This window comes from Gobio gobio, assembly GCF_949357685.1.
Source record: "Gobio gobio genome assembly, chromosome: 4".
Taxonomy (NCBI): domain Eukaryota; kingdom Metazoa; phylum Chordata; class Actinopteri; order Cypriniformes; family Gobionidae; genus Gobio; species Gobio gobio.
This window is the reverse complement of record NC_137100.1, coordinates 45,738,337-45,755,637: the sequence shown is the minus strand read 5'-3', so window position 1 is coordinate 45,755,637 and position 17,301 is coordinate 45,738,337. Positions and strand designations below refer to the sequence as shown.

At 38.5% G+C, this 17,301-nt stretch overlaps 1 protein-coding gene across 49 annotated transcripts in view; it reads right to left on the bottom strand.

Annotated features, from left to right (window-relative positions):
• Positions 1-17,301, bottom strand: part of arvcfb (ARVCF delta catenin family member b) — a 275,297-nt gene that overhangs the window by 121,496 nt on the left and 136,500 nt on the right. For 13 of the 49 annotated variants that reach the window (XM_079813784.1, XM_079813798.1, XM_079813805.1 and 10 more), the window contains exon 1: positions 12,822-13,488. The exons of 22 other annotated variants lie outside the window; for them this stretch is intronic. In XM_079813784.1, coding sequence (XP_079669910.1) covers positions 12,822-12,842 — 21 coding nt within the window. In that variant the 5' untranslated portion in view covers positions 12,843-13,488. Of the gene's footprint in view, positions 1-12,821; positions 13,502-17,301 lie in introns of those variants that run through there. 14 more of the 49 variants (XM_079813787.1, XM_079813783.1, XM_079813828.1 and 11 more) reach the window with 4 other exon arrangements.

The window sequence follows — 17,301 nt, the reverse complement described above, 5'->3', positions numbered from 1 at the left end:
ATAGCTCTCATCTACTTCAGAAACAGGATTCTTCATTCATGACTCCACCATGGGCTCTTCCACACTACAGCATATAGTATAACACAACTCACAAAGGAAAATCAATTGAAACCTCATTCTACGTCTCTTAGCATTCCACATTCGACATCCTGACGACATCCTAAAATGGGTATTTTCTAAATCATTAACGTGCAATAATAAAAAGCAACTCAGGTGGAAAAGTGTTTCATGTTTGCTTCGATAGCTAAGGGCATTCCGCATTTGCCAAGAAAATAAAAATGTGTCATGTGTTAATAGCTGAATAATCAATCGTTTAGAAAAATATAAACCCCTCACACCTCTAGAAGCCATATCATTAATGTCTCTGCCGGATTCTGTTCACTTCATCTCAATGAAACATGATGAGAAACTAAAAAACAGGGTGGATAAATTACTCTGAAAACTTAAACTGAAAACTGAATATCATCGCCAACTTCAATATGCTTACCATAGATGCTAAAAATAGTCTCAAGCTAAAACCTTAGAAGGGGAGATTGCATGTTATCCTAAACAGTGTTATCACGCACACGCACACACGCACACACACACACACACAGGTTTAGCATGGCATACACATCTACAGATTATGAGTGTTTTATATTAAAACACTCATTTTATATTAATGAAATGAATATTGAGGATGGAAAACGTTTTGGGTTTTGGTAACATTTAAAGATTGAATGCACAGTTTAAATATTTTAATTGAAAATAAAAATACTTTATTATTTACCAATTGCAAATGTGTCTAACTCTACTATAACAACCAGTCAGTAATGAAGCTTGACCAAAGTTAAGTGCACAAAATGGTTCTATAATGATACAGAGATCATTCAGCAAAGAATTTGTTCTGTCTTTTTGTTTGATTTATTAAAACATGGTTTCCCAAATAGGGTTTGTGAGAAAACTGTAGGGGGTTTGTAAGTTAATGAAAAGCTAATCATTCATTAAATAAATAAAAAAAAAAAAAAAAAAAAAAAAAAAAAATATATATATTTATATATATATATATATATATATATATATATATATATATATATATATATATATATATATATATATATATATATATATATATATATATATATATAAACTCTGTGCACTGTAACCTAATGCTCAAAATGCTTAATTGCTTTGAGTAGGACAAACTTAAATTAAACAAATTAGTTCAGTTAAATTAACTATTATGTGTATTTAGAACTTTCTTTTGAGTTTGCAGCAAACCGAAGTAAACTTAAAGTAAACAGAACTGTTTTGTTGTTTTGAATTGTATGAACTAATTTCCTTTCATTTAGACTAATTTAAGTTTAACTGAAACTGGGCTGGGATTTTTTTTTATTTCCCAGCATGCTTTGCCCATGGCACTTAAAAGGGAGAGTAAATGCTCAAATTAAGTGTTATATAATGTGTGTGTGTATGTGTGTGCAAGATTAATGGTAAGGGAGATTTAGTAGTGATTCATGTTTTGTCATGCTAATCTAGAAGTGCTCATTCAGTAAGTGCTATACCATGCTATTGTTAACATGTTAGCATGCTATTGTTAACATGTTTTCTGAATTAGTTTATTATAGCCAGCAAAATATTTCTTAACTTAAAAGAAAAATCATTTAGGGTTTACAGTGAAGTAAATGACTCATTTGGTTTGCAAGTACTCTAAATATTTAGTTAATTACCTTTTTTTTATGTTAATTGCTACCAAAATGTATGAGTTAGCTAACTCAATACTTCAAGGTATGAGCAACTAACATGCATGAGTACTAAAAACTCAAAACTTGATAGTTCTGCTTACTTAAAATTGGAAGGTCATAACTAAAAAAAAATATGCAACTGATAACCTCAAACATTTTGAGTTAGCCCAACTTTTTCCAGTGAACATGCAAATGTGTTGCTAAATTGTTGAAACATTAACTTGTAGGAAGTACTTTAAGAAAATGTTTTGTCAAAGGGTTCAGCAGACAAAAAAGTTTGGGGATCCCTGTATTAAAAAGAACAGATTAATTAATATGAACACTGCAGTACACTTATTACAGGGTCATCCCCATTGGAGGAACTTTAGCTTTGTGCTTTTGCTCGTGGTGAAAGGTCATCGACTATAACCAGTCCAGGTCATTAACCACTATGCTACACAACACACAACTGACACAATGTAAAAGAAGGAAGTAAATAGTGACAAGCACCATAGCAAAGATGGTAACCCAAAATGTCAGGAATATCAAACACTATATTACTTGTGGCCAATCAAAAGACAGTAATCCTCATTGTATTTGAACGAACAACATCTCATTAAAAATGATAATCAAGCTTCAGTGTGTGATTTACAACACTGATAGATCTTGTGAGTACAATTATCATGCTAACTAAATGAACACAAATATAGTGCCATATTCATTACAGATTAATGCATTTGTTAGACAAAGTTCCGTCACGTGGGTCAATATAATTATACCAAAACATAGCCATTAACCTCAGATTAGAATGCAATGCAAATCTCCCAAGCACCCAAGAACGGTGGACCAATCAGAAGACACTTTCTGACTGCAGTAATCATTTAGCACAGACCTCCAGTGGGAAAGCATAAGCCTGCTGGGACTGTCTGTACCTCAGTAGAGGTGTACGCACATTACTCTGCCCTCTTCAACTGCATGCATTATTCATTCTCATTAGCTTTACATTTATTCTGGCTGATCCAAAGAGGTTCCTCTCTCTTTAGCCTAATCAAAGGAATGATATGTCCTTTATGTATCGGTGATGAATACACAAGAATACTGTCTGTTAATACGCATCTCCAAACAAGAGATACTTGAAAATGCATTTCTACTTTTTGAATCAATAATATAGTATGTACCTGAGTGTGCTCTTTTGTCACAGAAGTGGACTGAGCAGACCAAAGAAAGTATGATGAAAAAGCCATGCAAGAACAGACACTATTCAAGGGATGTTCCATTTTCTATACTTTGATTACAGCTTTGAAACACAACACACTACAACATAGCCTATATAATATTACAAAAGTTTTCCATTTCAAAAAAACAATGTTCTATTAATCAAAGAATCCTGAAACAAATTGTCATGATTTCCACAAAAATAATATGCAGGACAACTGTTTTCAACATTGATAATAATAATAAACGTTTCTTGAGCACCAGCATATTAGAATGGTTTCGGAAGGATCAACGACTGAAGGAATGATGCTGGAAATTTAGCTTTGCCATCACAGGAATAAATTACATTTTAAATATATTTCAAACAATTATTTCAAATTGTACATAGCCTGCTGTGTTTTTGACTGATGTAAGAACATAGATGGGCACCTCTTGTGACTCACAGCACCAAGCCAAGAGAGACTGACGCAGGGCACGACATGCACAAGAGGTCCTTCACGCTGTCCCTCTGCACCACCGTTATCAGAGTTTATGGCCTCAATTAGATCCAAACAGCCTCTTACGGAACAGTGGGTTTAATATGTTGAGGCAGGAGGTGTAGAAGAAGAATGGATTATACTTTTTCAGACTTTGGTAACGCAAACCAATATGGCTCACCTATCCCTCTCTCTTTTAAAGCAGGGAGAGCAGATGTAAAGGAAGTAGCTGAGAGCGTTCTTACTGGATTAAATCTTTCTGTGCTACAGCGTGACGGAGAGAAACTGAAGGTCTGTGAACTCAACTCTGAGAACTTCAGCATGGCCTGGATCTTGCGCATGCTGCATTTTGAAGAAAAATATTGCTGTTTGCCTCTTGAACTCTGTGCTCGACAAATCCACACTAAATCCTTACTCGAGCCCTTCTCCAACCCCATAAACTCTAGACGCACATACAAAGCACATTCTGAACCTTTAATTTTGAACAGCCAAGCGAATGGATAGGATTGGCTTGCCTTGCTGTGGGTTACCACAAACAATGGGCTGAGAGAAAAATAAAACATACCTCCCTGCGATCAAAAGGGGCTATAATGTCATTTGAAGGTCCTAAACAATCAAGTTGAGAAATTCGAACCTCATACGGTGAGGTGGAAGGGTCTCTCGGTCCTGGTGAAAGAATGCTTGTTATTATACATGGCACTGATTTTCTTTCATCTCAAGATTTGTCCTCAGTTTCATCTCAACGTGTGAAACTTCATCCATGGCTGGAAGCAGAAATTAAAGTTTTCATTCCTCATTTTTTCAAGAGCAAAGCATGATGTTGCACTTAAGAGCCCATTAAAACACAAGAAATCAAATGCAGAAGGGATGAGAGAAAAGAAAAGAATGCAACAGTAGTATATTTATGATGCTTGCCTATGCTAAAGACACCTAAGGAGTTATTAGGCATTGATAGGTGGTCACTTGCTGATCTCAAGTCTTTATATAGCTATCAGTGATGCGCGGGTTGATCCAAAATGAGCGGGTGCCCGCGGCCACCCGCGGTTACCCGCGGTTACGAGTCATCCAAAAATATTTTTAATGATATTCGGGTCACGGTCGGTCGGATCGTCAATAAATCCTTATTTACCTTTTGAATGTTGAGCGTTATTAACTTTTGAATAAATGCTGACGCGGGACAAAATGCCCGATTTCCCAAAACGTTGAACTGAGCAATGCCATTGTACCATTTTAATAGGCTACTTTTAAACGCATTTAAAGTCAGTTTTATGTATTTTCTGAGAGGGGGCGGGATTTTTGTTGGGAAAGTCGGGGGAGAGACGCACACTTCGATTAGACTGGATAAACACATGCAGCATCTTAATTGTTAAGAAAATTAAACGAAATAAATGAATAAATCAAGCCTGTATTACATAACACTAGGCTATATCATACAGCATTCAGAAAAATAACAGTTTGCGCTCCTAAGGGCTTTCACACTTTTCCAAATGTTTTCCAAATGTGGGCTGATGAATTCTTCAAGCCGGGTCGAAACATAAACATCGCGTTCATCAATAATATGCATCTGGAGCTGAAATGGAAAATGATGGGCCGCCTCAAGAACTGCCTGCTCTCGCTGCTGCACCTCTGAGCGCACCACGCCAGGGCCTGAAACATTTTCTCAATGGCCCAATGAGCTACGATGAGCATTTACTACTTTTAAAAAATGCGGGTCAGGAAGCGGGTCGGGTACAATATTTTCTTCTTTTTTTTTTGCGGTCCGAGTTGCGGGCGGGTTAGTTGAAAACGTCGGTCGGGTGCGGGTTGTTTATACATTGACCCGCGCATCACTGATAGCTATGTCTATTTTTTGGCCCATTTTATCATTTGCATAGCTAAATAATGGCACGCATATCAACAGGCTACACAGTTTGAGATATCGTCATGTCCAAAGCACAACCCAAGCTCAAGTTTAATATTTAGATTAACAATGAGCAACAGTAATGAAATGTCTAATGAAAAGGCCTGCTGAACGAACAAATAAGAAAACGGCAGTTAGCCCGGCAACATCGTTCGGAGGTGCGTATCTAGTCAAGGTTCATTAAACAACCTTGCGTCAACGCTGTGCCTTGCACTATTGTTCCTTCAGAACCCCAGTGAGAGCAAACAGTTCATACATCTACCAGCAGAAATGGATGGCATGAGTAACAATGCTGAGCAAATGCAGCTAACAGCATATGACAGCTTCCCCCTGCCAATCTGGACTGCACTATTGTTAAACCCGTGTGCTCTATTGTTTCAGTGAATTGTAGAAAAACTTCTCTGAAACTCTCTGGACTGTTTAACAATGCAGTAAATCACTATGATCCCTGAAGTTTTCCCTTTTATATTCAGGTTTCTTACACACAATTTCGTTAACCTGTCAGCATAATTAACTAATGACAAATTAACTGTCACAAACCTAAATATACCTTAACTACATATAAAATGTATTTAATGTAATATAATTAATATAATATATAATATAATACAAAAAAAACATTTAACCAAACTAAAATAAATTAATTACTTAAAATTAATAATATACAGTACATCAATAAAAAAATGAAACAAAGTATTTTTTCTTTCTCTAAATGAGCTGTTTGTGTATTTTTGCTAACGAGAATGCAAATGAACAGTACACATTTTGAATTAATCTAAATCCATCCTGATAAGATGTTGTAGTGCATGAGACTCCAGAACAAACAGAAAAACATCCAGGAAATGGCCACCCCTCCCCAAACTGTTAGCGCTAATCTGGCACGTCTGTATGTGGCGACTAGCACACGCTAAAGAGCTGTCAGAAGACATCATTAATCCCTCAGGACCATCACAGACAGATGGCACGATGGAGAACCAGCAAGCCACTTTTTCACTGAGTGGAGACCATCTTCGCCGTTTCATTTCTCATAAAAAAAGAACAGAACTGAGCAAGGCTGAAGCTGAAGCTGGTCCTGGAACAATAGATAAGAAAAGATATTTACCAAGTGCTTTACTCGAACCCAACCTTTCCATTTGAGAGCGTTGTTACATAAGCCTCTTAAAGAAAGCTGCAAATGTAACAGACCAGAAAGTAAAGCACAATACTGCAGATGCCATAAGGAAGGAGGACAGAGGCGGAGTTTAAGGGACATGACCTCCCCCCTCGGGACCTCTTACCTTATCAGGGGGGTGCAAAACAGTCTATACATAACCATCAAAGTAGCCTGAAGACTTTAACAAGGACAAGTGTGAACTATAGGAAGTAATGGAAAAGTAAGGGGGGAGAGGGGGAGCACTGAACTTGCATTGAAGCTCTTAATCGATCCTTGCAGTCAACAGCAGGATAATGTCTCCTAAAGGACGACAAGCACAGTTAGTCTATCAATCCGAGGCAGTTACAACTGCTTCAGAGTGTATGAGAGGATTTCTCAGGAAAGCACATTCAGTAAGCCGTTTACATACAGCATATCTTTTCTGAACAGCATTCGTGTTGTAAAAATATTTCTACACAGCTGAAAACACAAAAAACTATTCCAGCGTTAACGTCACTATCACTTTCCCCAGTGGATAACTCTTCATCCGCTCTCTCCAGAGCTGCCATGACCATCCAAGCCAGGCTGAACTGTATTATGCGTGTGCGTATTTCAGTTGACGGGCCGGAAAAACTGCCGTTTTCTCAGTGAACTAATGAAACAAAAGCAAACACACAGTGGTACAATGCTGTCCGCCAGCATCCAGCAGGCCAATGTCATTAATCATGAGATCCAGGGGCAGAGGGCTCTTCATCCAGTCCTGTTGCCATGGCAGACCCTACAAAAGTGTCACATATGCACCTTTCCCTCTTTCCTATGGCCTCACTGGTTGGCCATCAGCCAATGGCAGCCGTTATTCTAAAGAAAAGAAAAACATACACAAAAACTGCTTTGCACATGCACTTTTACATATGCACTATTTGACCTTGGCCACACATCCCAGTCTTATTCTCTTTGTTACATGCACACAAACAATCCTGATCATTTATTTAACAGTCGTTCGCTCAGTGCTGAGATAGAGGGATACGCTAGAGCTGGATATAGGAGAACCCAAGTAATGTGCGGGCAGTCTAGGGCTATTCCCGCTCATTTATTTAACAGTCGTTCGCTCAGTGCTGAGATAGAGGGATACGCTAGAGCTGGATATAGGAGAACCCAAGTTATGTGCGGGCAGTCTAGGGCTATTCCCGCTAATCCTGTGTCGTCACCTGTTATCCTCAAGGACACGCACACATACACAAACACAGTCTCCGGTTCCTGAGCGTCTCCCCTTCTGCCCTCTATGTTTACTGACAGGATTGTTGTGGGGCTATCATTCCAATCTAAACTACAGAAGGATGGTCCACCTAACAAGCTAGAGGAAAAGAAACATTAGCAAACAAACAGGACACTGGGGCTGAGTAAACAGGCATGGGAAAGGCATGATGGTGTCCCTGTGTGGGACAGAGAGGTCTGGGTTCCCATGCGATGGTTTAGCAGAGATAAAGTTAGACTTCTTACAGGCTAATATACTAAAGAAAATAATATTTAATGTATCATAGCAATGCAGACATTGTGTGCGAAAAAGGGTGAAATAAATAAATAAATAGCCCCATTTATAATATATTGATAAAAAGTTACTACTAGGTCTGTATACAGTATATATGTATAATAATACATATCCATTAAAATATATATATAAAAGATAGGGAAATGTTACTGTTCTTATAAAATATTTATATATATATATATATATATATATATATATATATATATATATATATATATATATATATATATATATATATATATATATATATATATATATATATATATATATATATATATATATATATATATATATATATATATATATATATATATATATATATATTTACTGGATTAATCTGATCTCCAACATACATTTTTTCAAAATCCTTATTTTTGTCACTATCTTCATATACAAATCTGTCAGCTAAATTAATAATCAGTAAAAAACACTATTTGACTTACTTTGCCCTACAGTGATTTGCCAAAATCACTCTTAAACAATGCAATCCTTTGGTCTAACAATGAATACACAATTGTACAACGCTTTATGAAAGATAAAAGAATGATTATATAATAATATTATAGGCCCATAGAGGGGTATAGAGGCTAAACACTTCATGCTAACAAATTTTCAGCTCATTAACACAATCTTCTCCGTTTGCACTTTTGGAAACAGCTTACTGAGTGTGAGGACAGACATCCATCTGAGAGGGTGTCTGGCTGAATAAGACTGAGTGGGCAGCTAAGAAGCAGAGGCAGTTTGACAGGGGAGTTATGGAAGGGTCAGCTGGTGCTGCTCTGCATTGCATGAGAAAACGCAGGCAGGTCTATATCGGGCACGCAGTAAGCATGCCAAATGGGTTACTGGACAGCGCAATGTGATGGACGTCCTGATAGCATGCCAAGCAATCTCGGCACGTCCAGCATTACACAGGTACCCATGAACCACCACAAGTGTGGCTTAGGCTGCTAATCCAAAATCAACCACCAGTTTGGCATCAGAAGGGCATCAGATACTTAGCTGAGATGAGTGTTTAGGGCCCGGCTGTTATCTTAAAGCCATCGCCTCATCCAAAACCCTGGCACCCACTCCACCTCGAGAGGTGGAGCACATCGTTGTTCCGTCATGCCAGAGATTCTGAAATGGCCTGATTTGGGCAGCACAGTTGCAGTGAGACATCTGGAGCCTCTTTAGCATGCTCTCCTGCTCCACCCCTGCACTACAAACCTGACAGTCTGGATGAGCACCAGCACAATTACCCAGAGCTCTTTTGGGTCAATGACATTTACCGCACCACTCACAGTCACAATCAGCTTCTTCTGCTCTATATGTCTTCAAATACTGATCCATGCCATGGTACAGTGAATGGCCAAGGCTTTACAAAAGAGAGGCCTGACAGGAAGGTGAATGAAGAGGAATAGAAAGAACCACAGACTAATGGAGGTTAAAACAGTTCACTAAAGTCTGAAAACCCATTTTTGTTTCCCATAAAAGAGTCAAATAACTTCTGGAAATACCAGCAAAACTTAAAATAAGCACTCACCAGGGATAAGCAAACTCCGTACAATTGCGGTCGAAGTCAATAGACTCAGACTAAATGAAATGTAAATGTTTTTTTGAAACAGAAATTATTTTTCTGTCTATAGATGGCTGGTTCAGTTTTGATTAGGCTAAATCTCTTTTGCAGTAATGGCACTGCCTCCCTTTGCTTAAGTATCAGGCGTTTATATTTAACTCAGACTCGGGCAGGCTGATTCACCCCACAGTAATTGAGGGTTGAGGACGGTAAGCTTCGTTGGATTGGGAGTCACTGTAACATGGCCGCAATGCATGTTGGTTAGGGAAAGACATTGCAGGCAGTTCCTACTCATGGTCTTGTGTCTGTAACGCATGTTAACATGAATGCATTTAATTTATAGAGATTCAGGTTTCACACTCAAGATGAATTACATCATGAATCAAAGACGAAGGACCTCCACAAGCTTTGAGCTGCTGGCCTAAAGGGACTGTAAAACAGTAAATGCAATAAATAGTACAAAAATATTATTTGGCCATAAATAACTTCTCTCAAAACAACTTCTCCAAAAAAATGTTTTAAATAATGAAAGCCAATGGGGTACAAAATAGAGGGCTGCATTGGGATTGAGTCCCGCCGGGTCCCGCGGGACCCAACGCAAATCTCGCGGGAGCGGGCGGTTTGAATTTTGCTGCGGGCGGGAATGGGCGGCTAAAAAAAACACAGCGGGAATCTGCGGGATAGGGAGGTTGCCTAACGACATGATGGAGAAGATGTCAATAGATGATGTAGAAAAGAACCTCAAACGAGGTATTTACAGCACAAAAGCTAAGCAAGGAAAGTCTGACATTTGGAGAAGTTTCTCAATTGTTTTGGTAGGCAAAATCATGCGGTATAACGTTATATGTATCCACATATTGCGCAGCTGGCAAATACATAGCTACTTGATCATACCTCACCAAAAACGCTCAGCACTCCCTGCAGGTCAAGTTGTTTGGTGTTTTTGACAAACAATACATAGAAGTTTAGTGAGTGGAAATTGATTGTTTCTAAATGTCCGTTTGCTATTTTGTGTTCACATTACGTTCTGTTGAAGCATGTTTTCTCAGGTTTCCTTTCAGTCAGTCACGTTCGACGTATGTCGGAACTGACCAACGAATTTGGGATCTGTTTTTTGTTTCTCAATCTGTTTTTCTGTTTTCTGTTTTGCAAAGCAGTCTATTTTTTATGTGCAAAGTTTTTGATAAAAACGAAATTATATTTGAATGTATTTGTCTTTTTTTTTTTTTTTACATGCAGGCCAGGGAAACGAAACAAACAACCCCATGAATCTCTTTAATAATATCAATACAAATACGTGTTTTTTTTCCCTGCGGGACGGGAAAAGACACAAAATCAATGCATCTCTATTATTGTGCGGGAATAAATTCTCAGAGTTTTGCGGGTGCGGGCGGGAGTGGACATACATATTGCGGGAGCGGGCGGGAGTGTAACACATACGTTGCGGGAGCGGGCGGTAATGGTCAGAAATTCGGCGGGTGCGGGCGGGAGCGTGATGAAGAAAACAGTCCCGCGCAGGGCTCTAGTACAAAACACCACTGAACCCTACTGACATTCATTGTAAGGACAAAAAGAAAAAGAACAAATTTGACATTATACACACCACATATTCTGTTTTGCGCTATATGTATTTAGATTTAAATACTGCCCTAATGAAAAACAATCAATGGTGAAACGTCCACATGGCGAATCAACAGAAGTTTGTGTGGTTACTATGACAATCAAAGGAAAAGCGATTACAGTCTGTAAAAAAATTATCTGTTCACATAACTTAAAAGGTTAGAAAAAAAGAATTCAATTTAAGAAAAAAAACTAAAGCAGAGAAAAAGCCTGAAGTTAGTGGTCACAGTAGACTTTGAGCATGCAACAATTCTTCGGACACAAACAGGTTAAATTGTCACACACTAGGGTTTCTAATATTTCAAAAATCACAAACAATGATTCAAAATGTTAAAATATCTACTACAACGTTCTTGCAACTCTGAAAATTGTGTGTTGTGCCAAGAGGTCAATCTGTGGTCGTGAGTGGTTTCTAAATAAGACAGGCATTGATTTGTGCTGAAACACTAAACGCAAAAAAGGTGGCGTAACTATTTAGTGAACTTATGTCTTCACACTTACAGGCTTTATCCAGCAACCAAGATGACAGACAACAACATCAACCATGTCAGACACTCCAGCAGAAAGCAGAGCCCCTTGATCTCCATGCCCTCGTGTGACACGTCTGACCTTACCAAAGCAGGTGCTAGTCTTAAGGAATGCTCTGAGGTTAGCAAAGGTTAGATACAGCGTGCGGCGCACCCCAAAGAATGGCAGGAATGTCCGTCCTGTGGAGGTAGGGGTTCACGGACGCAGACACTACAAATTCGGCGCCTTCAGACTTTGTTTTGTTTAGCATGTCGAAAAATACAGCTGCCTCTCCTGTGCCAGTTATCTCGCAGCAATCCTCCACGAGACAGCCGCGTACGGATTAACAGTGCCAAACGGAAGGTCGTAAGAATGTCTTCCAAAATATTCATTAGCTCAGAACACAAATGAGCACAAAGACTGCTTGTTTCTTTCAAAGCCTGTCCCTCTTTGTTATTTACGTGTCCTAACTGTCCAACCTGACACATTTTTACGGTATGGGATGACACAGCACTCTTTTGGGAACACGTCTTTAGAAAATCCCTGCATGCCGATAAAAAGCACATTCCTTTAATCTCCTCGCGGCTTTGCCAGGCAATGTGGTAGCTCCAAAACAAAGAAAACAAATAGTTGGTGACCTCTGATGAGTCCGGTGCTGGGGAGGAAGGGAGGGAGCAGAGGAAGCAAAGCACTAAATCTTCTATCCTAGCTTCTTTTTATGAACTTCAAGCACATATTTGCTGTGTCCAACGTCTATCTGACTATTTTCTCTCTTTCAGATCCTGTAGGAATCCTCCTGTTTACCTCAGCCTAATAGTTAGATTTATCCTCATGCTTCTTGACATTACAGGAGTGTTACTGACAGACATACTTCTTTGCACACAACTTAATCTGAATTAAAGGCGAATAAAGAATAGACATACTGAATGTTGACAGTTCGTTGCATGTGACCACAACAGTATTCAAGATACGACGTGTTGATATTATTTAGCAAAGCGAGATTAGAAAAAACTTCACATCCAGAACAAAAACCTGACCATTAAATAGCAGAAAAATGGAAGATAATGTACATAAGCAATTTAAAAAACAAACACACTCAAGGAGCCGAAAGCAAACAGTAGAGAAAGAGAAGGATGAGAGCGAGTGAATCCCCAAACTGACCTGCTTCACTTCAGCCGGCATCACGGAAATCCTGTTTGGTTAAGCCTCTGGGAGAAACCCAACGAGAACAATATTCTCTTGTGAGTGGAGTTTGTCTGTCAGTCAGTCAGTCTTTCGTTCCTTATTATGCGAGTACGTCCTGTGAGAGCTGAGACAGCTCAGAGCCACAGAGCCATCCTTTCCCCACGGTCACATGCACGAATATACTCCGTCTCACTCGTCTTCTTGCGTGTTCCCCTTTCTCTCTCTCCTTCTCTCACACACGCTCTTTCTAACACATGCTCGTAATCCTCTCATGGACAGAAGAAACCCGCCTCCACCGTCGGTGAGCGAGGATGCTGCAAAACGCTGGGGCGAATAATGATTTCAAAATGAGGAGAGATGCTTTAGACAGTCCAACGAATCCTTCAATAAATTCAGGAATCCAGCTGAAGAGAACCAAAACAAAACAGCTCACACACGGAGAAGTGGAAGAGGGGGAAAAAAGTTACCCAGAGCAGGAACAAAACCCTCTGGGGCTAGACTAAGAGAGAGGGGGGTGGACGAGCGTAGAGGACAGGGTAAAGGGGGTGTGTGTGCGCGTTTGAGTGAATAGAATCTTCCCAGAAGGCAGTTGCCCTGTTCACAGCGAAGAGTTTTGTACTCTCGTTCTCTCCCTCTCCTCGCCAAGCATCTATGCAGACAAGGGTCAGACGGATTGGAGGGGGAGGGGGCTGAGAGACAGACGCAGCTGGAGTGGAATGAGAGAGAGAGAGAGAGAGAGAGAGAAAGAGAAAGAGATAGAGAGAGAGAGAGAGAGAGAGAGAGAGAGAGAGAGAGAGAGAGAGAGAGAAAAGACTCCACCCAGCCATCATGCCAAAAGAGCATGAGCCCTGAGAGGGGGGCAACGCTTCACAAAACTTTGTTATTTTCCTCTTCTTTTTTTTACCCATACGCTCTCTCTCTCTCGCTCTCTCTCTCTCTCGCGCTCTCTCTCTCTCTCTCTCTCTCTCTCTCTGCCTGTTCTTTTCTCTCTCTGCTTTTGTCCTTTTGTCCTTCCAGCCTGCTAAATATGAGAAGGGAAAGAGGTTGCAGAATGATTTCAGACAGCATTCAGTGACTGATAGTGAGAAAGAATTTTAATCCAAATCTATGAATGGCTTTAGCACAAAGCCGGAGGGAGGGAGAGTTCAGGGATGGGCACTTTACACCCAGGGTGTCAAACTCATTTTAGGTTGTGAGCCGGATGTGGGACAGCTTTTTTTTATTGGTTGTACATTGGTGCACTCGTGGAGTTAAAAAAGTTCAGAATCAACTTGATGCATGCTTCACTAACCCACACTGGGGTTCAAATTAAATAGTGCATGACCAATTTATTAATTTCATACTATTTAAAAGTTTGGGGTCAGTAAGTTTGTTTTATTTAAAGAAATTAAGATTTTTACATACATTTCTATTGCAACATTTGAACTTTCTATGCAAAGAATCAAAAAAAAAAAAAAAGGAATTCACAGTTTCCACAAAAATATTATGCAGCACAACTGTTTTTAACATTGATAATAATGAGAAATGTTTCTTGAGCAGCAAATCAGCATATCAGAATGATATCTGAAGGATCATGTCACACTGAAGACTGGGAGTACCCACTGTGTACACCTGCCCTAACACAGATTTACTATACACAAAGAAACTATACAGCTAATTGTTCTATTTACAAGCCTGCGCGCCTAACTTATTTGACCAAGAAAGTCCACATTTGAGAGCAATTCCAGACAAACCCTGAGTTGAAGCGCATCAATAACGTGTCAAAGCTATAAAATGAAGATATTCCACCTCAGAGGCTGAGGTATTGTAAATGCAACTCGAGCTCTTGTACTTAAAAACAAAATCTTCTCAAACTCCAGACAACAGTCATCACAAACACACCCCCACACTGAAGAGCATCATGTCTTATCTAGCAGTAACAGCCTGAATCTGTTTGCAGTCGGCCTGAATGAATTCGCTCCTTTTTCTACTACAGAGTCTGACACCAAACAGGCTGCAGAACGCCCTGTGGTTGCTGAACCATATAAACATGTCAACAGAAAAAGTGTTGATAAATAAATAAACTGAACGTAATCAGAGCGTTTTAGTGGATTCAGGCTTGAGGAGGTTGTGCAATGGAACAGATGCCAGGAAAGGTTAACATGGACTACTGCGGAGAGAAAGACAAAAAGAGAAAACCAAACATAATGAAAAGAACAAGAAAGGATAAGCAAGATATGCAATGTACAGGACTGTTCTATTCTCATAAATATATTTATGAGCACTGAATATTTGAAAAGGCTTTTGCTCCAGAGGATGTATGATGTTTACTTAGGTTTGCAGCACTCTCAAATTTGGAATGTAATGAATTTCATCATTAGAAGTTTTCAAAGGTGGCGACTCAGCAAAGAATGCATTTTAAATGCATAACCTCCTTAAACGAGCGCTGATTACGATTTAAAAAAAAAAGTGGGACTGCAGACTGGGAAATAAACATACAATGTTGTTTCTCTTGATATGCATGATCAAATACAAAAATGTGAGTCTTGGGTTTCTCCATCACAGAGATGCTGATCAACAACATAGTTCTGGTAAATGAGATCCTGAGAATATGAAGAAATCAGAACTTAAAAGGAAATATACAGCATAAAATGTATAGTACTGAAGGAATCATTTCACCAAAATGGGGCTGGGCGATACGGCCAAAAAAATCATATCTCTGTATTTTTTTTGGCTAAATGGCGATTATACGGTATGTATTATCAACGTTTTCTATTTGGATTTTTTTTTTAAATCTGTATTTATTAAAAAGAATATATATTTTTGCCCAATGATGTCCTACAAACAATGTTGATATTGGAGTCTATGAAAACAAATATAGTGAATGTAATTTAGGCTATGCAATATATTATGTGCAAAAAGGGGGTTCAATTACATTCTAACATTTGTAACATTTCAATCTAAAAACAAAAATAATGATTTTGTTTTTAAATTCACTAAACTAAAAATGAAAATAAAAACAAATCAAAATAAATGGTATTACCTCATTCCATATCGTTTCTAAAAAAATCTATATCAATATATCGTACAAACTCGATATACCGCCCAAGCCAACACAAAAAAATTAATAAAAATCAATCATTATTTACTCACCCTTGTGTTGTTTCTCTTTATTTTTTTTGTCTGTGGAACATACAATCAGTTATCCTGGCCATTCAATATAATGAAAGTGAATGAGGACAGGAGTTGTTAAACTCCAAAATGTCAAAAAGCACCACAGGAATAACAAAAAAAGTAAATATTCAAATATTTGCAATATTCCAAGTTTTATGAATCCAATCCAAAAAACTCATTAATAATCTGCATATTGTGTCTTCATATTATTATATGCAGCAATGTCAGACCCATAAAGAATCAATCTGTTGAGTTGGATCTTTTCAATGAATCGATTGATCTAGTTCACAACAGGTGTGAATGAATTGTTCATGAATCTGACTCAGTTTTCAAGTTCAAGATTAGTTCAAGATCAGTGAATAACAACTTAAATGTGGCTTGTTCCTCATGCAAAGCTGTTGTATGACTTATACTTGGAGTATGCCGCCCAAATCATGTTTACCACCATTTATTCAAGCAACATGAGGGTGAGTAAATAATGACAACATTTTGGGGTGATCTATTACTCTATACAATTAATCTATTACTATACAAAATATTTAATTTTGTGGTGATTTTCATCTTTTACAAGCTTCCCATCCGAACATTAAATATCAACTCTACACTTCTGCTTTTAGTCTGAGCTGTCCTACTGTGTCTAACATTCTCATTCTGTAGCTGCTCTCCAAACGTTCACTTACTCGAAGCTCATTATACAGTCCTCTGCTCGCATAAAGTCTTGTTATGACACAACGTGTAAATAGACTAGGGCCCTGGTAATAAGGTAAGCGAATGACAGTCCAGACACACCAATCTCTGGATAAATATAAAGAGCAGAAACGAGTCTCTCTCTACACATACAAAGTCAATAAAGCCAGCAGAGACCAGACAAAAATATTACACATTATATAATAAGGGGAAAACAACAGGACAATAAAACAATGTAATTTAGCTGTTCTTATTGTTACCTGCCACACAGGGTGATGACAATTTGAATCCTTTAAGAGAACGTGAAGTAATAATACCAATGCTATTTGCTTTGTTTAAATTTAATAAATAAAAAAAAATAAAAAAAACATTGCTTGCTGTATATATTGGGGTAAGTTGTTAAATCAACCCATCTTTGTAGAAACGTACAAGTAATCATCAGCTATATCTTCAATCGTTACCCATCAACATATGTGTGGCGCATTCATTATTAATCTGTGATGCTAAACCACTTCAAGGCAACTACCATTAAAAGTCAGTGTCTTGAAGCATCCAAACAACTCTTTCAAGTAAGAGTGCATTTTACACACTTCAAGTGGTTTCAATTTAGACTCCC